At 39.9% G+C, this 22319-nt stretch overlaps 1 protein-coding gene and 1 long non-coding RNA gene across 9 annotated transcripts in view; one reads left to right on the top strand and one right to left on the bottom strand.

Annotated features, from left to right (window-relative positions):
- The window catches only part of LOC111248316 (uncharacterized), a 64715-nt gene that overhangs the window by 6098 nt on the left and 36298 nt on the right, over positions 1–22319 (top strand). For all 8 annotated transcript variants that reach the window (XR_015323933.1, XR_015323932.1, XR_015323930.1 and 5 more), the window contains exons 2-4: positions 10345–10492; positions 16234–16393; positions 21040–21333. Coding sequence is in view for 2 of the 8 variants with exons in the window: in XM_086983902.1 (XP_086840028.1) it covers positions 10345–10492; positions 16234–16393; positions 21040–21333 (602 nt within the window). In the remaining 6 variants the exon portion in view is untranslated. The remainder of the gene's footprint in view (positions 1–10344; positions 10493–16233; positions 16394–21039; positions 21334–22319) is intronic.
- The window catches only part of LOC147756353 (uncharacterized), a 12748-nt gene continuing 9681 nt past the window's right edge, over positions 19253–22319 (bottom strand). Inside the window, exons 2-3 of the long non-coding RNA XR_015323967.1 lie at positions 22127–22229; positions 19253–19747 (exon numbers count right to left, since the gene is read on the bottom strand). This is a non-coding gene — a long non-coding RNA (uncharacterized LOC147756353). The remainder of the gene's footprint in view (positions 19748–22126; positions 22230–22319) is intronic.

Here is a 22319-nt window from a genome sequence, read left to right as displayed (position 1 = left end):
CAAGACGGCGAATAATTTATAATTTGAAAATATTTGTCAAGCGACACATTGCGGCACTTCTAATTTATTTGCCGGGTGTATTTGCATTTAAGAAATGTTCCTGGAGTTTTAATGCATGTGTCATTATTGCCCCTTTTCAACCCACCTATAAATAGTATCTAGTTAAAAAGAATATTTGTTCTGGGCGGATTTTGATACTATTGGAAGAAGCCTGATGGAGACACGAAGGTTTTAAAAACACATTGCATAGTTTTGGAAAAATTGGATTTTAGTCTACTTTAAAATTAAATAACCTTTAAAAACATATATATATATATATATATATATATATATATATATATATATATATGTACGTTGCATCTATTAAATGTGGGCAAATTGCTTTGTACGAAAGTATTGGGTTGAAATTCTAAAATTGATACGCCCGTTAAAAGAGATTCCGCAGCGAAGACACTGCATGGGTATTGAGGCATTTTACAGCACATCTTGTTTAGACGCATGTAGCATCTGGCAAAAAAAATGTGTTGCAAAGGTTGGGATCGATCTTCGCCATCTTTTTTTTTTCATTAACTGATAAACTTCAAATAAATAGGGATAATAGACAGTTTGAATCTGTGTTTCAGTTCCTTTACAAACAGCCGTATGTCCCCTGAAAAAAAACATATCGATGAGCGATGCGATCCTATAACGGACTTTAGAAACAGTTTTATTTCGTCCAAATATTTCGAGTTGCGTCGACGACAGATGCCTGGATTTGATATAAAGCTACTGAAGGCCACCTTAATTTCGAACAAAGCCGGTACACCTCGAAGGGGAAGTCGGGGAGGAGCTCGTGTATCCGCGCTCGTCATTATCGTTTGTTCTACTCTGTCCATGATGTACCCTAAAAAAATCTTAGACATTCGTAAATAAAATCGCATTTAGGTACTTGAACCTGGTCACGTACCTAAATCTGTTCTGCCTATGCAGGGTGTGTTAGTTTCAGCAGGACTGCTTCCGCAGAGGAACTTCATGGCCTCCGTTTTGTCCATGTTGGACACTAATGTCTTATTCACATATAACAGGACCCTTGCAAGAACCTGCCAGGCGTAAAACCGATTTATTCTAAGGATGACAACATCGTTAGCGTACATCGACGTCTTCATACCCTGAACAGGAAGGCGCAAATCGTTCAGCAGCAATGCAGGCTATCAGCAAGCTTTTAGAAACCTCGTCGTACACAGTATGAGGAAATGGGCAACACGCTTGGCGCAATCGCCCTCCATGAAGATGGGTTGTGTGAAATGTCTTATCCCTTTGTAATGGTGCTCAAAGGGGTATTACTTCGTTTTGCAGGCAGACGCCCATGCTGTAAGAATGCATTGAATAGACTTGTTCGGCAGAAGACCATGTTGGCCGCGTGAACTGCTCTTGAAAACGCAATACCTTAGACATGAACAAACGTTCTGCGCGTCATTGGTATTCAAATATCAATTACACTAGCATTCGAAGAAACGCTCAGGGACGGTGTGCCTTGCCGCGTACATACTTTTGAAGTGTTCTATGGGTATTATGGAACCAAACGGACATAGTAGCGATCTTTCTTTACGCGGCCATGGCTCTTCTCTTCGTCCTTGCCAATATGTCCTCTTGTAGCGCAAGCTACCGTTGACAGGTTGACTCCAGTATTCGTTAGTAGCAGCTTTTGAAAAAGTCATACAACAGCTTGTAGCCGGGTGATGTTTGGCGAATTGTTTTGTCTGCCGCCATGCAGCGGAAGCCAGCTTACAACTCGTGTTAAACCTCTAATACAAATGATGCGACCTCTTTATGGACGATTTCAGCGTTTCGTTGTGGGAGTCGACGTCTGGGATGGGGAACAGCGTTCCCAGCCCAGTTTGCTTAAGTCTAGCTTCTTCCACAGGCTGGGGTCGTTTCGCAGGGTTGCTCCTTGCTAAAAACACGGTTCGACTCTATTCGACATACGTCATCCTAGACTGCTCCTTTCGTTTAGTAGATGGATTCCTCTGATTGGTTCCGAAGCGAATATATCGATTACTGGCCTCCCCATGTGATCTTTAAACGTAGTTGATATAATATAGTAGATAAGATGGCACCCGAAGTCATTTAGCCGATCAAGTAATGTCTGCGTGTAAGGGTCACTTAGTCACTTAGTTTGTCAATCCTCGTGTTTAAGTCGTCGACGATACTAAGGAAACGGCCAGCATATACCAACATCATATTACGTTGACCTCTATACAGCACTACGGTACCGTCATCGGCAAGTGCCAGAGTGAGTTCCACTGATTTTTCATTGTAAAGAACTGATACCTTGCCATTCGCACGGCCTCGTACGGCCTAGTACGGCGTAAAGACATGTAGGTGATTAAATACTCCAGGGCTCCAGGCAGCTCGAAAAACTTTGATTTCTATATATCAGTAAGTACGATGACGTTGATATCTCTAGAAGTAGAAAATCAGCATCAGCAATAAGGCCTGTCTTGCGTCTTGTGCGTATCACTACACAATAATTATTTAACTTCTCCTAATTTTTTTCATAGAGTTCGGGTCGCTTTTCTCAAACCAAGGTATTAAATAAATACCGACGAGCAAAAGTTGGGATTATAGGCAAATATTTAACTGGATCTACACGACTTGGCCAAATGTTTACCCATTAAGAGCTGTCAATATCATCGATGGTGCACTACATATTCGTCGGACGGATGTGACTTGAGGCTTGCTTGACTTGTATACATTAGCTTTTAATATAAATATGAAGGCTTTACTAATGTTTCATTTGTTTATCTGCTATTCGAAAACCAGATCCTTCTCTATGAATCCGATGTCCTTAAATGCAGTAAACGTCGAGTTAGGTCTTCGAAAATGCCTTTCCGACATCTAATTCTATTTTACTATCGGTTTAGGCACGAAGCTACCAAAGCGGCTTGGAATAGTTGTGCCATGTACTCTAAGACACTATAGCTTAGAAAACTACTTGAAGGGGTTTGCTGAGTATAAGAATTGAATTTTAAGTGTGGAAGATGCACTCCATCCTAGTCGGCCATCTGAGGCCAGTGAGGACCTCGGATGGTGAAAAAACTTGTTAATTGGCCGATAAGATAAGCTGCCAAGATTATACGTTTCAAGTTTATGGGCTTCGCTAAATAGAAGCCTAGGCGTCCCATAAACTGAGTAAAGCGCACGGAAAAAACGACTTCTGACTGATCCTCGACATCAGCCAATATACGGTTAGCATGACAGGTATATATATTTATTATTAAGTCGGATAACGAGCAGTGTTGTCTTCACGACGATATGAAGCAGCGGAATGAATAGGTAGTTAAAGCAGGTGCCTTTTCACTCAGAGTTAGGCCAGGTCTTCATTGAAGAGTTACTGTGATTTGCACTTGACGGAACGGGAAAGTTCGTACATACTGGAGAACGTCTGAGAACAACAAGACAATCAACAAAGATCTTTATATAATCCAGTTGCCTGAACCTTTCGACGGGAAGAGCTATACATAGAAGGCAATGTCATGCTTTTTTACGACGATGTCAAACCACACATGGTTTCAAAGATTAGTAAAGCTGCCCCGCAAAAGCTTGAGCCGGAGCGGTGGGTTTTTTGCACCCATTCCCGTATTCTTCGCATCTATCACGGATGACCGCCTTTTCCGGTTCCTTATATCGCTACAGTGTGTCTGCTAATCATTTTTGGGTTTATTTTTTGGCTTTTTTACACAATTTAAAGCAGCCACAGTGACCGTTCGCTTAGAAAGGTACTTGAAGCCAATTTTTGCTTAGGCAAGCGGAAGACTATTACAGACCCGCCTGCCTTGTATTTTCACCATTGGGTGCGGTAGGAGCGAGAGCCCAGAAGTATCTTTTTGGATATTGATGCTTTTTGTGGTATATAAGACGATCTTTTTCTCTTTTTTAAGATCGGAAATAATTAGCAAAGCGACTCTGTGAATGAAACAAATTATCAAAATACGTGAAGCTACCAAGCTTCAGCCCATAGTTAATCGTTCTTTAAATACTTGACTTTGTAAGGAAAAGGGAGACTTGGTTGTTAATGTAAACGTCATTTGGTCCCCGCCCGTTTCTCGACTCACATGCTTTAGAAGTTACAAGAGGAGTTTCTTTGAATATTAATGCTGTGGGTCTGAGGCATGCTCGGCCTCGTACCGACGCATATTTCATTTGAGTCTGTTCGGCATTGTTGATATATGGCGTCTTTTTGGCTACTGAGGACATCCGTCTCATCAGTAGGCCTTCTGACAATGAAGTGCCTCAAGTTGTCGCCATTATTTTGCAAATTTGCCCTTGCCATTATTAGTGCCCGCGGCTGTGACAAACCCGTTACCCTCTCCTTATCACATTCGTTTCGCCTTTACCTTCTTCATTGCCGGTGTCCTACCTATTCGTTGTTCAAATAATAAAGTCGTTGGGTTCACTGTCACCGGTTTGGTGAAGCATAGCATCACAGCAACCAACTACGAATTTAGCGTAAGTATCTGACGTTGTTCCCAAGACTCCATCCAGCATGGAAACAGCAATATTAATCATTTTCCTAATTTAGCACAGACGCCTCTTATGACATGTGAATTAGGAAAACCGTAAAAGACCTATACGATCGATTTTACGCGAAGAACAAGGTACGGTTCAAAGTAAAGCTGACCGGTGATGTAGCGACAGAATAATAGAGGGGTGGTATCTAAGGGAAAAAATGGGTTTGCTCGTTTGTCTGTAACCCCAACAGCATCCTCAACACAGCAACAGGACGCAACGCTGGCAATCTGAAGCGGCCTCCCGTTCAACTTTTCTCAAGAAGAGCGTGTCACTAATTAAGCAACGTGTAGATAAGATAATAAAGATCGCTCCTTCCTTTGCTCTTGGAAATCTACGGCTATTGGCATTTGTCCAAGTCTTAAAGGAAGTTTGTTTACTATCACGACAGTTAAGATCACAGTAAAAATTAGCATTTTATTACTCGTAATATATCAAGGTGCTAAATGTTATTTTTTTAAATAATAATAAATAAATTTCGTTATAAAATTCATATATATTCATGTGTAAACAGAAAGGATTCACATACATGAAACTACATGAATGATGATAATAATTATAATTAACAGTATTATATTGAATACAACTACCAACTTGAATAGTTCTATATATTATATATGGCAGCTTGCAGGCTAAAACCAACAAGGTCGAAAACTCGCGCTTTATCTAAAATATTGAGGAAGAGCCTAAAAAGTACAGCAATACACGGGACATTTTCATAATTGCTACCTGTCCTGACTGACATACCCGGCTAAGGTACGGGCACAACAACGTCTAGCTCCAAATGGCGCGTGATAATCGAATCAATGCCTTTAGACTACTACTAATATCATTTCTGAAAGTAATAGCGCTATTTTAGCAAGTGGAAAAATTTTCTTGTGCCTTCGGAGATATTCATCTGCTTTATTTACTGCCACCCCCATCATTACTGCTGCCAGTAGGTCTGCTCAGCTTCGACTCCCTTCCGCTTTCCAGAGCTCCGCGCCCTCTTTTGTCAATTTCGCCTTAATTCTAAGGATGCCTGCACCCATAATCTAGGACTATTGCAGCTTCTCACGTAAAAATTGCCTCGGTCTTCTCAATGCCCATCCGCGTGTGCGTGTGTTGCCACTACGACTGCGACTCCAATAGCAGCCTGTCGCCTCATATAATTCGCCTCTATCGCTACTTGCGAGATAGTTTAAAATCGACTTCTCCAGATATTAGAAACGAACCTTTCTGAGTTGCAAATATTCAATAGTGAGAGAAGGAGAAAAATGACTCATACTGATATGTCTCTATTTGAACTTCGATGGTCGAAAAGGATCGAAGTTGTTATTGTGTACAGGCAGCGCAAAAGCTTCTCTGTAATAAATCGTTCATTGTCGTGAAACTAGCTAAAAATGGGCAAATCTAGGGAAAATGGGGAACTCTAGGGTGTGAATGTTGAGATAAATCTAATTTTAAATGTAGCTTTTTATACCTGAAATCATTGTTCACTCTCTAGAGGTCATTTATTAAAAATATAATTGTCTACGTTTATTTGTCTGTCGCGGCCACCTGTAACTCTGCCAAAAAATACAAATAACGCCGAAAGAGAGACAAAAGAAAGTTGATAGTTTTTAAACCGTGGACAAAAGTTATTGTTCCTACCATGCGTCGCAGTGCCGGTGAGGCTACACAATTGTTTCTTCTAATTAAATATATCCTTTTCAATGAACGAAATGGGTCGAAACAAAGTATTGAAGTGCAGTTATTTGCGCGTTATTTTATGTATAAAAACAATCCGTTTAAGCCAACCGAGAGTAAAGCAATTTTTATGAGGTACTTTTTTGCGAGTACGAGCTATAAGATATTCGATTTTATTTGTATGTTTTTTATATATTTATTAGGTTATTCTGCTACTGTAATCGACTGGCAGCATTGGTCGGAACCGGAGCCATGTTGGCCTTTAGCTTATAAGTAAAACAAATTGAGAGTTTACATCACAAATCTAAATCATGGCCCTGACTTATAAAAGTAAAAGGTTTGTTTTTTGAGAACGGCTCAGGAAGATCATGAATTGAAACATGCATTTGTTTGGCTTATATGTGCTTAACGCTATACGGATACGCTACATTTAGACAAAATGGATCGGGCCAAAGTGATTAGCCGACACAAATTTGTAACGTAGAGGAAGCGCATAGTGCTCCAGACTAACAAAGAAGAAGGGATGGGCAGCAAATCGTGCATTCTGCTGTTCTCAACAGGCGCAGCCAGGCCTTCGACCTATGTTGGTCTGAGAGATAGATAGCGCGAGAGTGGATGAGGCCCTGGGACCTTGAGTGGCAGCCTAGAATAATAAGAGTGATCATGGTTACTGCTATGTGTGTGCACTGATTTCTAGGGGTCCGACCCAAAAGAAATGTGTCAAACTTTACGACCCGAACAATTGAATTCTTCAATTTTGTGATTCACTGTCTTCGTTCTCTCCAGCTGAAACTGTACGCAATTGAGTTGTATCAGTGCATCGTTGACCGTATGGGTTATAATCGATTCTTTATTTTCTCTTATTCTCAAAATGCAAATTACTCAGCTCGTGGTGGTCGAAAGACACATATATTTTGATTAAAGAACTCGATTAACGAACGGCGTTACAGTATGTCAAATGAAATCGGCTATATACACAGTATAATCAGTTAGCGGTTCTGCTTCCATTTGAGTTGACTCTCTTAAAGTAAAGCCAAAAAACCGCTTTTTCGGTTTTAACAACGATGAGTCCTAAAGCACCATTCAATGTACTGTGAACTAGGAGAGACGTGCAAGTCTAAAATAGATCACAGATTGGTCCGCGTAATGACGTAGTGGGTAACGTGTTTTCCTGTTAAGGTCAAGTGACACCTTGCGGTCTGGGTTTGAATTCGGCCGTTCATGCACTTCGTTTCTTGTCGCGAGCCTGGTCTGATGAATGAGTCTAACGGCGGTGTCGAACATCAAATTCGCAACATTTAGACCTAAAATATAAACAAATAGAAATTTCTGCTTTTTCCTTACTGTTCTTTTGTTACCTTTGAGGTCTAGTGTAACGCAAACCACAGTACTAACGGAGAAACATCAATGACCGATTACCATAGCTAGACGGATACCTTCCAAGAACACTCAACGAGAATGCTCAATTTACGTATTTTACATTTAGGCCCCTTATTATTTTTGTACCTCTAACAAGATTTATTTGTTTTATAATTCTGTTTCATTGCTATTTAGTCTAATGTACTGAATCGACAGCAAGTAGTGGTAGAATTTTTAAGAGAAATAGAAGCCAATGATGTTAAATTTAAAGCACCGTTTAGTAGTCGGCTGTAATCCTTATCTTCACTTGTCTCCACCAGCGCTGTTTGCATCCATCCGTTTGGTTTGTGGCCTTATTTATAGTTCTTTGCAGCAGATGCGATTTCATGCACGAACTAAACATAGACAGGAATGATGCATCGTGACTTGCTTGTAGGGTTCTTTGGTAAAAAAAAAGAGACGTTGAAATACCTAGGATATTGCATGTTTGGCTCCTGTTAATCGGAAACAGCTTTCTTGGTAGACGGTTTTGGGGCGGATGGGGTCGACTGGCTCTGCGGATGCAACAGCCAAATAAAGAAGGTGAGTAAAGACTTCGTGCTAAGAGTATACACTTATTCACCTATCGAGCGCGTCACCGTTACGAAAATTACCAATAGTTATGGCCCTATTTTGGACAAGAAGTTCTGTCGGTTCAAACCACACATACTCTTTTTTTTCTACCAGAAAAATTTCATCGTAACAGAGACTGCTGTAGGGAGTCAGACGCCTTGCCATTAACTGGATGAATATAAGCTAAGATCATGGTTATCGGCCTCATTAAGGTGTAATGAAAATCTCAAATGTCCTGCGGAGATATTAGTGCAAAGCGGCACTGACTTTCTCCAATGCCGTAATTTAACAAATAAATTATTTCTACATGAACCTTCCTCTTTGATCAGTAGTCTATTTTTGGATCTCATTACATATAGCCCTAGAGTCAAATAAACGAAAGAATGTAAATTTTTCATTTGGTAAATGAAGCAGATAATAATAATCAGTATCGAGATAATATGCAATTCGTTTCATTAATATGTGACAGCATTTTAGTATTGCTACGTGATTTTTACAAGCTGCTTTCGTTGGTGTGTACGGTTGTTAGCACGGTATAATGTCAAAGAAAAATAAAAACTGAAAAAATAGAAAACATATATATATGTTTTCATCAGTTAAAGAATATATAAATTATTATTATTATTGTAAACCATTATTTGCAGGTGTCAAATCTTCTTACGTGCTATTATTACCATATTGAAACGAACGGTCCTAGCTTTTTTATTGGCTGACAAAGACAAGCACTTCCAAAATACTTTTTCTGCGTTTATATCGCTCGCCGTCCGATATCGCCACTAGGCACGCCATCAGCACTGATGTAGCTGTAGATGCGAATTTTTTCATATATCCAAACTATAATATTCAATTACGGTCACGCTTACCCTAATTACCCGCCTACCCCACACGGGTTTCCTAATCCTGCGGCCGATATCATGCTGCGCCCTGTGGGTCCTCGTGCGCGTGCCATTGTTTCCAAAGCAGCCTGCCAGGTTGCACAACTTCCGGCCTTCGGCGCGATCGGAGCTGTCTTGCCAGCGGCAACAGACTCACAACAAGGCCTCTTAAGAGTCCTGATGGACATCCTGTTGCCGCGGTGGTAGTCGGAGGAACTTCGGCTGCTCCTTCTGCTCAAGAAGGTCCATGCTCACTTTGTTCAGCAGTGGGTCCACAGATTCGTCGTTGTCGGCAGAGCAGAACGGGACGTACTTCAACGATTTTCATTCGCAAGCTAGCACACATCCCTCGCTCAATTTTTTCCCAAAAAATACTATAAAGCGACGAATAATTTTCTGAGTACTTGGATCACCCTCATGACAGTTAGCAAATATTAAACTCCCAGCTGCTCGCGCATATACGGACCGCAATTTCTTTGAGTTTGAGCGATAGAGGTTGGCTTCTATGGCTATACATCGATAGGTGCTGCGCACCAATAGCTCGCCAGTTGATGCGCCACGAGGTTCTAGTGGTAGTCGAAATGATGGGATAGTACGAGGTCTAAGTCGCACTCCTATGCTCGAACCGGATTGTGTTCCCATAATGTAGAAGTAGCACTATTCTGCTCTTGCTATATCGGTGCAAGCTAGTTACGTTCATTGATACAAATCATGGATTTTAATGGTGGGCTAGATTAGCCTTATAGTCTTTGATTTTTCTATGTTCTATTTTTTGTCTATTGAGATTATACGTCCCAGATATTTTTCCGAATATAGGAAACGTTCCAGTGTGCTTGGTTTTATATGGTGACGTAAGCTCCCAATTAGTTAACAGCATAAGTGTTTTAAGAGCTTTGGGACCAAGGAACAATTGTTGTGTCTCTTTAATTTACGTTGTAGTGCATCTATCTGAGCATAAAGACCAAGCCTTCAAATCCTGCATCTTCTTGTAAATTTAATTTTTTATATTTGTAACACAGCTTTGATATTTCATATTTGATTGAGCTACATATTGGAAATGACACTAGCAATACATGGTAGCGACACGTTGGACTCTAAAAATGTAATTTAACTTTTCACACAAGCAAAATGTACCAGAGCAAAATCAACGAAATTACTTTTGAAATGCGTTCAGGAAACTATGTGCATGACTATATTTTTTGTTACCTATTTTTTATTCAGCTACTTTATCATGTAAGCTACAAGTATATGAACTTCTTTGTCCTGTTTTCCCTGATTACAGAGATATTGCAGCAGCAGCAAGGCCACAGCAGCGATGTCCCATTTGCAAAAATACCGACCTGAACCTGGAAGCCGGTTGCCGCTGTGTCGACTGCGGCCGAGTGGCGTGTACTAGGTGCGGTACCGCCCTCCCACAACCCGATGGAAAGGTACGGCTCTCTATCGCCCTTATACGATACTATATAAAGCAAATTACAACTACGAAAAATAGGTACAATCTCAATACGCGCAGAAATCAAATCACAATTCGTTGTTTGCTGTGAGTAATCAAATGTGTACCATTCATTTGAAAAGTCCATAACAGTAAAGACTAGCACTGATATATGCCCAGTGGGGGTCTCACATTAGGAGCCTTCTGTTTTCTATTTGGTTGGTGAAGGTACCTTTAGACATTACCTAGCCCCCTTTTCACTCTATATTTATCAGTTGCTTGGGTCTGCATAAATTTCGATGTTTCTCTGCATTCCTTAGATCAGTTAAATAGGTCCTGTGTAGCAATTCGAAAAGATCGAAGAAAAATTAAAGGGCAATCTCTAAGGACAACGGGCGGCACTGCAGAATTTGGCATCATTGGAATTATCAAATTAACTGACGGTTTGACAGAAACTCGAAAATAAAGGGTCCGTTTCCAAGTAAGAAAGACGCCGGTAAAGGATTTCTAATTTACGAATATCTATTAGGGGTAAATGAGTGGAGGCTATAGCGGACCCGGACAAAGGTTTTGTCTAAGATACTCGTATTTGGCAAACGGTTGTCTAAGAAATAATGCGTCGCCTTTATAATTTGCCGATTAAGTTTTGGAAAACTTCTAAAGTATTAATTCTCAGCTAACACGTTGCTGCATTACCTTTGAAACGTAGTCAGGAAACTCTAAAAAAGAACAAACTACACTTTGTCGCTAGCTATTTTTGGCCCAGTCGATTTTTTATAAACAAGTAAGCTACAAGCCTACTTAATAATGTTAACTACTTAACGTATATAGTCCCGTTCGGACCTATTGTTGAAGGTCTACTAAAAAAACCTAAACAGGAAAATTAAGCAAGTACAATATTTTTATACTCTAGCCTCATTTTAGCTCATTTAGATGTTTTACCTTGTAGAATCTATACATTAGTTATTTACATTACATCTATTAGTTCCGATATGGTAAGTTGTTGTATATTGAGGAATGTTATAGCTATTAAGTTTTTAATGAACCTTGTACGCAATATTAGGTCTCTAACATATAACAAACGGTCATCAAGCAAACAATTAATGATTCAAGAAAAACGAAGTAATGGAAGAAAAACAGCTAATCCTTTTGTGAAGCTTCGTATAAAATGCGCAGAGTACTCTGTGATGCAAGATAGATAAACTGTTATTACAATTCAACAGGCTAAATCTAATTTTATCATCATGAACCAAACTGCATCTGCACTTCGCAGTGTTTCGTATAGTTGGTGTCCGCACTCATACCGTGAACATATCGACATTAGTGAATTAATGGTCATCGTTGATTGGTATTTTTATACAAGCGTATTTTTGAACTTATGGCCATATATTTCTTGTAGCATCTTTATGTAGATACGAACATTTCAGAGAAAGCTCGAGCAAAATCATGACCAGCCAATTAGATTTTAGTGTAGGAATGTTCATACTTGTATATGTAGCACGCTTCCACGTGGGGGGGGGGGGTAGGGGGATGTATCATAGACAGACCGAGCGGAAGAGCGGGTCAAGGGTTTTCCTGCTCCCGTTGACCTATCTGCCGTTGCTGTATTTATGCGAGCATCAAGCGACGATAAAGCAGTTCCTGCAGCGACTGCGATCCGCAGACTTTAGGTTCACGGACAAAACTGCGGTGTATTCTGAAAAGCAAGTACTCACAATGCAAGGGAGCCTTGCCTGGCTGGTCCTCGATGTGGTGCCTGCGTCTCGATCGTGAATTATATGCTGCGTTCCATTCCGTATTGGTTGCTTCATATTGCAGCTTCTCACATTTAGAGTAGATCACAAGGTGGCAGGAGACGAAAAGAGGTAAGTGATTACCTCTTTTCGGTCCCAGGTAGAACATGAGTCTGTCAAATCGGCTTTTGTAGAAATAGCATCACCAGTGGTGGCTATAGAAGATATGAACAGAAGTAGATTTTAGCGGCAGGGAACTTATTCAAAAGCAGAACGGTCCCGGTCCGTGCTCGTCGTCAGAAGAAATCATCTTTTCATTTGACCAGCGATGCCTGTTCGTAAGTTAACCGGCCACGCGCTGTTCCTGCTACTTTTGTCTTTTTTTCACCGCCCTGATCTGTCCTCTGTTTTCATTTCTCGCTATGTCCAATCCCAACGCAATCAACATCTTCTCTACCCTTTTGCTTTCCATGCCTATTTCCTGTCTCGACTAGGCCTTGTGTTGTCTTGAACAGCCAGGCATGTCGCTCACTAATGAAGATCTCCTATTTTGCGGACTTGTGCAATTTAATTGAAATGTTCGATTGAATCGATAAAAAACAAGCTGGAGCCAAGCCCCTCAAGACAGCTTTTTTTTGCTCATCGAGCTTTGTGTGTGACGCAAAAATCTGAATTTATTCTAAATTCTATGCGAACTTATGCGACAACCTAATACAACTTTGTCATAGTTTAAAATCCAATAATTTTAGGGTGTAACAAATGTCTATAGTATGCTTCGTCTTTCGTTCCTTATGCTTGCAAACAAGCATCGACGGGCTGACTATCGTCCGGTAAACACAGCAGCCTTCGCGGTTCACGATGGGGCAGGTTAGAACAATAGCTAATATATTTACATAAAACTTTGTTTTCGAAGAGACTGGTTTAGTCGCATATAAAGTGAAAGAAACCGCACAAACAAGTCACGTCGCCACCTGCTTCCAAAGCAGTGTGCATACCGATCCTATGACCTCAACATGACTTCGCGCTTAACTCAATTTGTTGACGAGCACGCTGCAACATGGTTCGACGCTATAGGGCTCTGTGACGGAGCGTATGTGTTAAAAAGTAATCCATGACTTGGAATACCGTATTCATGAAGTGGAATTAATGCTAAGCTATTTTAGGCTGTAATTAAAAATTTCGAGGAACACATGATGCAGTGAAACCCACCCTTGAGAACTGTACCTTGCCACCTCTAGCTTGCCACGTTCAATACTGATTAAACTTCCTGGGCTGAATTAGCCTCACAATAAATATTCGCTTTTGTTTTTCGTTCTTAAGGCGCTAATTTTTAAAATACTTTATGTAACAATGGCGACTTGGTTTTATTACTAACTAATGTTCAAACATCACAGCGGATGTTTAGCTAAATCTCTGATAACGTTGAGACAAAGGAGCACGAACTTCAATACGTTTGAGAACAAGCTAAATTGAGGAAGGGAATGGGTGGAAGACTTTCGATTACACATAGACTGTTGGTAAAACCAAGGATATTCGACTATAGAGATCCACAAATACTGGTCGAATTTTCACTGTTATTAAAAGGGCTGTTATTTTGGTAAGATGATGAAACGTTGACCAATTGCATTATCGATGTATACCACTAATACTATATCCCATAACGTGCTCATCGCATAATATTATATATCTATTTATTTAATGATCATATTACGAATGTGTTGTACTTCGCATACTTCCTGCTACCATAATAAACGTGCGGAGTCCATCCCGTATGTACGTATCAGGTTGGATAATAAGCTTCCGCTATATTTCTACTAAAGAGAAAACACCACACTTTTTATTCGTGTAATCCCATTATTTTGTCATCTATTGCGCATCATGGTTTATGACTTTGCCCATCTATGTACGAAAATATGCATACCCTCTCGCCAAACGATTTCAAATTTTGTCTTGAAGAAATCTACCAACTATGTTTTAAGTTCTTGATTCATGTCGGGGGTAAAGCCTCACACATGATTAGTCTTTTAACAGGAAAGATGAAGATCCGTGGCCACCATGTTGGCAGAAAAAGGAGGATATAAAAGAACCTGCCATCATGAAGTCTAGCTAGGCGGTTTTGCTGTCGCGAGGTCTTACGTTATCATCAACTTGGATAACCTGACCTTGTTGTTCAGATCTTTTTTCTTCAATAGCCTGCAAATAATAGGCGAAATAGACATGCCGACGAGGTATCCGGCTCTGGAGCAGAATTTCGCAGCGATTTAGGCTTTTGCGGACCAAAAGCAAAGCATAGTCTTTCTTTAGGTGAAAATCCGATTGAAATCTGGACCTCGACTGTTCTTCTGGAGCCACCCATTCCGATCTCGACGTTTATGTTGACGTAGAGAAACCACTTCTCATTACCGGTGACAATTCTGTGCAAAAATCGTTCATTGTGGCCACGTGACTCTCGATATCAGAGAGATGCTTAAATACATCCCTTGCTCGTAGAAACCGTAATCGTTTGCTCGGTTTAGAGACTTAATGAGGCACACAAGCTCGAAATTTCTGTGCAAACCCCCAGAGCTTTGAAATATTTAACGTCGGTCGTGCGGCTGCAGGCTATGCTCGGGTCGATTCCCACGTTTTTTGTCGGCCGTCTTCTTTCAAATGTGCTTTCACATGGCTGTCATCAAACTCCAGTGATCGACTAGAACGAAGGCGTTCTTTGGGTCCCGCATACCGTTTTGGCAGACCATTCTTACGCAATTCTTTTAGCAATAGCATCGTTACCTTGCACAAGGCACATGTCCCAGGTTGTTTTGGTAGCGTTTTAGCTTTGACTTGAAATGCATAGTACAGAGGGTAACTGAAATACGCCTATTTCCTTCTGGAATATCTATTTTTGATAAGTTTCTTTACTTGAAGTTGCAACCACAACATAATGCAGGATGCTGATAGAGCATGAAAAGCACCTTTGAGCTGCATACCGTAAGAAAATAACAAATGACCGGAAAAATGGGACCTTTGTCTAAAACCGCGAGAACCCCATTACCACACCTAATACATTAAATTGTGTTTGAAAATTGACTGCGACTTTTGTATACTGCCGTATTTTTTTCAATCTCTCTATTTCTGGTAGTCACATATTATACGGTTACCGGCATCGTTTTGCCTAGGCCACAGGATATTGACCTAACTTGTGGCTTTACGAATAGTTGCGCCGAATGGAAAAAAGGTAACCCCGAGGTTTAGTTTGTTTCAAAAAGCTATGAAAGTAATTAAAAACTTTGCTTCACCTACTCCGAGGACTCTATAGCTAGTACAATATGGGTTCATTTAACAACTGATAGATCAATTCTGACGAATAATAGATATCAACAATGCTATTTTTTTCGAACCGGACATTTTTGAGGTCTAAATTCAAAGTAAAACTTTATGATCGAGACAAAACAATGAGCTTGTAGACGAAGAAAAGAACTCCGCAACAGCAACAAAAATATAGGAAAGCTAAGTAATAAACAAAAACAGCCATTAGATTTTGGCTAATCTAATACTTCTAAACGTATATTTTAGAAATGCGCCACGAATGAGTATTACTTAACTGTCTCAAAACGTAAACCTTCGTATCACCAGGTAACCGCTGCCTTTATCTTGAATAAAAACTATGGAAGAAATACAGATTCGTTAACTAAAGTATCGCCTTATGTTGTGTATCGCCGAACTAAAAGCATGCCAGCTAGGCTGTTATAGGACCATCTAGTGAGTGTAGTTTTCTTCTTCTCTACAAAATTCCAATCTTTAAGTATTTGTTGAGTGCAATTATCTTAGTCATTCCGTTTATTATTACTGATATCTGAGCTGTTTAGACGGCTATACTTAATGTTAACTTAGTGGAAGTTTTACTCAACTTAATTCAAAGATATTCTATTAAACTTAAATCCTGCTTTGCATTCGCAGTGATTCATACCTGATATTTTACGCAGTGCATACTAACATACCATGAAATTATAAATTTTCGTTTCAGAGACCTTGGGTTTGCATTGATTGCCACAAAAAATTTCAGCCTACACGAACAGGTGACCTGCGAAGACAACCTACCCAGCCCGACGGGACGATAGCCAATTCGAATATCACTAATGTGGCCAATCAAACAATCCCGGGCCAGTCATTCCATGATCCCAATAGTGAGTGATTTTTTATTACCTATTATTACAGACTAATTTGAAATTAATTGCCTACTTGATAAGCTTAGTAAGATATTTATTTCATATGAATCGAAAGCGCGGCGGGTAAATAGATTTATATTTTTAGACTTATCTATCTGTACCTTTAAAAATTTTTAGCTGCAGCCAACGATATAGTGCCTTTATTTCAATTAAATAACTCAACGTCCTTTTTTCCTTTTCTTACGTACTTTCCTTTAAAGATTGGCCAGTGTCTCTAACCACTGAACTCTTACCTCATCTGTTCCATCTTTTACTCGTTCTTCTTTTGCCTCCTTTCCATTTCTCTCTCTCCCTCTCTCTTTGTCTCTCTTTTCATTCTTCTTTTGTTTCACGCCCTGCTCCGGATCAGCCGCTCCTTCCATTGTCTGATAAGGTCGTTTCTTCATTTCTATCATTCTGGATAGTTTTCTTATCCGTTCAATACTTAGATATCCTCTAATATGTCTATACTTATCACGGTATAACTTGTCATGTTGACTAGGCCACTTTTCATGGTGCTGCAATTATGATTATGAGTGATCTGTTTTAATTGAAAAGATTATAAAACGAATATACGGAAACACGCCCACCCATCTTCAGCACCCTTTGTCGTCTGTCCTGTTGGTGCATAAGGTAGGTGTATGTCGTAGAGTCTTTTTTTTATACGTCATCTTTTCCGCATCTCCCTTCTGCATTTTGGTTTATATAAAAAAAAAAAGATATCTGCTATGACATAAACACTGGAACGGTGAAGATTCTTTACTAATGAAATGGTATAGAAATGAAACCTCTCAACCACCGTTAAGAAGATCTGGGTGTAACAATTAAAGGGAAAATTATTACAAGAGATCCATGGCAGACATTACAGAATTATTGAGTCTATGAATCGATAGGCGACAGTTGCATAACGCTACACGGAAAAAGCTGAGAACAAGGCGAGATTATAGCGATCTATTAGTAGAATCTAATCTTAGGGCTGTTTTCGCATAGCTGGTCCTCAGCTCGGGTTAAGCCGGGAATCTATGGACTCTACCCTAGTATTTCTGGCTGCCATCATAATATTATATTCTATAGCTAGACTGACCTGTCGAGCTAGGTGTGTCTCTTAACACTGAGTGTATGTTACAGCATCTATGCCTAGACGTTGAGGCTTGATCAACGTTTTAAGCATAGATGCTAAAAATAGGTTTGCAATGCTACGTGTGGAAATGATTTGACAAGAATTAAATAATATAAAAGATATTGATGCCTAGTATCAAAATTATTTCCAACTAGATTCATGATCGTCCATTTGCTTAGATGACAACTATCTCTAGGACTTCCTCCTCGCGCGTCCTAATTTTGCAACTGCATCCAGTTTGCACATTTCAATGTAGCAAAAAGCTTCTGCTATTACCAATACTTAATAACTAATAAATAAAAATTGGACAATTTTTTAATCATTCGTTTTAATGTTTATTTGTTTGTTTGTTCAGTTACCATAACCTCCTTTATTAGTTTCACTACGAGTCTACTGTGATATGAGGATTTGCTTTTTCCAAGTATAAAAACTTATTGTCATTACCAACTGTATCGACTGCGTTTTACTCAAGCTTAAGCTTAGAAAAAAAATGCAAAGACTCGAAGAGATAGGTTGATGTACCAGATTCGCATATTCAATCGATGGTTGACGTTTGTGCCTGCGCGTCTAAGGCCATTCATATGGACGTATGGTAATCGCGGTGATACTGCACAGCTAAAATTCAACGCGTATATTCTCCTTAGGTCTTTTTAGGCCTCCTTAGGCAATTTAATCAGCTAGCTTAAAGAGCAGCTAGTTATCACTAGCGGTTCAAATAACTAGAACAGTGATAGATCAACTCTGCCTGTATCTATCATGTACACTGTGATCTATCAAAATGTAAAAGGTCTCAACATCATTACACCGAGTTTGACAACTATACAAAAGAAATACAGAGTAGCAAGCACGCGCCTTTTTTTTTCCCTGAAATGCCGCAGAGCTTCGGGAGAATTTTCTGTTCGATAGAAAAACGTACACTTACGTCAACTAAGCCATATTTTAAAAGTATCTAACACTGTCTCAAGGCGGCTGGGTTGACGAGAAAGTGGCAGGAAGGACCACGCAATATAGACACCGCGCACAATTATTTACCTAAAGCCCATGAACCACAACCTGAACTCGAAAAAATAGGAAATGGAAACAGATGACATGTTTAAGACACGATACTGTTAGCCGAGACTACATGCATGATAGTATATTTTGCCCTTGACATCTAGAGCTTGAAATGAAGCAGTTCGTTAAAGCCTTTGGGGCGCGGTAGTCTGCAGAGGACTGTAACAACGTACGTGAATAGACTTCAGATGTAGGCAGAATATATTGTACCAGATACGCTCACGGCAGCACCAAACAAAGAAATATAATGTCCAGCGGGGCCGTCATGCCCCTCAGCTACAGCTAAGCTCGCCTGAAAAGTAAAACCGGTTGAGGAAGTGAGGGGAGAATAGACGGAGACCGCCGCACCGCAAGAAGAGTCAAAAGGAACAAACTCTTGTCTTTCCCTCAAACTCAACTGTTGAAATAGTCGCAGGGATTTTCGTCGCGCAAGCTGAACGGAAAGCAACAGAGTGGCCCGGAGGAGAGGGCGGAGGATAGTAGTTTAATGAGGTGGCATCAGCGACGGTTGTTCTACATTCTTTCATATCAGACGCTGTTTGTAGGAATCGACTGATCTTCATTCACAACATCCGTCGTCTATAGCTGCAACATCTTATGATACTTGTTGGTTTCATCTTTACAGCGAAATTTTAAAACTACAAAAGAAGTAGAAGTCCACCATGTTTGAGTGTTTGAGACGCACCGCAGTCCGTTACGTCGTTATTGCCATGGCAGCAAGTGCTATCTTGCCGTTGGATTCTCCCCCAGAGCAAGTCGTACATTTGGAAAGGGCTGGCATAGAGAAAGGGTTAAACTTCTGACATATATCCTCATGCAACTCTGGATCGAAGTTCGAATCGCGCCCGGTCAGACGCAGTCGGCACAAATTGTATGACCCGTACACTGAATTTCGTTTAGAACGAATATGAAGCATTCGTATTCTCTACTGCAAATACCAAAAACAACGGGCCTTTATAAAGATATTAATGCTGAAGCGCACTGCGTCAAGGAAATTAAAACAATTGCGGTCACAAATGCTGGTTGTGTGTTATATTATAGGAGCCTGGATTTCTTGGTATGGACCCAGTGGGTTATGCTTGCTTCATCCTTCTTCAGCTTTATGTCCATACGTTTTGTGGTGATCGCTCTCCAGCGACTGACTTTCCCGTAGCACTTCACTTGGAACGCAGAATCACAGAATTTATAGGTTAAAATCATTCATGTATCACAGGGTGTAAAGATTTCGATTTAAATCTTACCTTTCCCTATGTCTATGCAAATAATGCTCTTGTCTCACAAATCGAAGCGAAGTTCATCTGCTTTCACACTGGTTCAACTGAATATTAGTTGGACCTAATTTTATATATGTCTCCAGTATTGTTATATGAGCATTTGGCAACAGTCAGCAGGAATGGAATAGGACGAGGATGACGCGGCCGACCAAACTGGTCATGCCGTTACGAAATGTTGCAGCCAGTTGTCGCGACAGAGTTCAATCTTCTATCGATATCTTTTAGATGGAGGTGGTTCAGTCAGCCCGTCGCGCCGTATTGAAGTACTGGAAGAGCAACATTTGTTTCCAAATATCTCTATCTCAATTATCATCGTAATCAATATAACCATATTTTTAGTTTTGAAAAAATACAGCACAAAGTAGACTAAAGCATCTCCGTTAATGAGGTCGTAGATCATGAGATTTTGGGACATTGCCAAATATACATTTACTATTAGTATACAAATGTATACTAATAGAAAAGCCGGCAAAGATAAACTGGGCCATAACTTAATTATTGAATTCTTTGCAAGTAAGATTTTTTTGGCGTTTTTCGGGCAGGACGTTTAGTTGAAAGTAGAGTACGCAAAATGACACCTGTTGCACGCCTGTTAGAAAGAACGAGCTGATCGTGCTCAACTATCATACGAGTATCTAGATGATAAAGTTCGTTTATACGATGCAGGATTTATATCGGAGATAACTTCGTCTGGACCTTGAAAGGTTTCTTTGGTTCGCTGTGTTAGAAATAAGTACCGAGGACATCAGTCGAAGCTCTATAACCAAGTTAACTAAACGAAACCCTTTGTACAGTCTTTTACAGTTACGAGAAGTACAAAGGGTTCGAATCCGAAAATAATCGATTTAAGGTAGATTAAGTCTACGTACTGCGAATGTGACCCTTACTTGAAATTGAACTTTTCGATTACGAGATCTATTTTACTTAGGCAGATCGAGTTACGTCATTAACTGATTTCCTAAATCAGCCTAGGTATGAAGTTTGCAGAGGACCATCGAGTTTAGTAAAAAGAAAAAGTAAACTTGTAAGTGTTCCTAGTCAAGGAAAAATACAACAAATTTAAGGTGCTTTTTTGGCTGAATGTGAAAAAGCATATCTGTATTGTAGTCTTTTTGTATATAGTGACAATCAAAAATCGTCTATTTCGAGAAGGGAAACACAATTCTTTTATTTTGAAGGTAACATGCTAAATCAGCTGAATAATCCACTAGCGGCCAACCAAGTGACCCAGCAAAATAGTCAAATAAATCCGTCATTAGGAGGAAATCAGCAACCTGGCTTCCCAGGGTCGAACACTGGAGTAAACCAGGTAAAGAATCCCGCTAACCAGATGCGACCCACAAATCAGATGATGATGGTGATGAATCAGAATCAACCAGGAATGAACATGGGTGGCCAGATGGGGGCGACCAATGTAAACAATCCCATGGTGAATAATCAACTGTTCAACCAGCAACAAGCAAACAACATGGGTAAGTATTGTTGAAGCGTGAGCGTGCTGATAATCATTCGACCTCGATCTCATTTCTGGCCGATTAGCAAAATTCCACGTGGTCCCGCTTCATTGATATATCTCTAGTTATATTCGCACACTGTATTTATATGTATGTTAGAATACATATTGGTGTTAAAAGAAAGCTTCTACGGATCAGAATCCAAAGATTGAATCTTCTATCATAAACGGGCTCTTCATGTGATTCACATTCTTTTGATAGAGTAAAAGCCACACCAAGCCCTAAAGTAGTCTCAAAGACACTGCGGTGCACTGCACTAGTGCAAGTTGATCAAGAGCAGACCAATAGACATAACAGATTTGTCTGAGGTAGAAATGAATATACTGATAATGATTCTCCATCTAGACAGAACGCACTTACTACAACATACTATTCGGAGTACATTCAACTTAGGCTGGATTTCCCTTGCCGAAAGATGTGCGCGCCTACTTGTTGCGTCTTATTGACTTCAAAAAGTAACCAACATTAACATAAAAATTGCTCGTCCTGTTCAAAAGTTAAGCTATTGCAAAAGATTTTTAAAATAATTGGTAATAATTTAATGTATTTTCCATGTGGTAGCTTTGCTTACAAAAAAACAGTTGATTTGACAAAGATATTGTGTTCCGACAATCACTCGAGGAAGTTTTGAAAAACTTAATAGGGCACAGCGGCCTAAAGTGCGATCTCTTTACCAAAAAAGAGTACCATCGAAAAAAAAATCTCTATTCAATTGCTAGGCACTGCGTGTCTATCTTTTGAATTAACGTACACAAAACATGGTCCTCTCTGCTGATTCCCTAATATACCATCCATATGGGTTTCCAATTGACAGAGCAACTCTCTGGCGAGTTGTATCCCTGCAAGTCCCAGTGCTGAAAAAAGCAAAAGTATTATTTTCGTCAGCTTATTGTATCTATTATCCAGATTATTTATTCTCTCTCTCTCTCTCTCTCTCTCTCTCT

This window comes from Varroa destructor, unplaced genomic scaffold (genome assembly GCF_002443255.2).
Source record: "Varroa destructor unplaced genomic scaffold, Vdes_3.0 BEIS01000003.1, whole genome shotgun sequence".
NCBI lineage: Eukaryota > Metazoa > Arthropoda > Arachnida > Mesostigmata > Varroidae > Varroa > Varroa destructor.
Note: the sequence above shows the minus strand (reverse complement) of the source record. Positions and strands in the feature narration are given on the sequence as shown.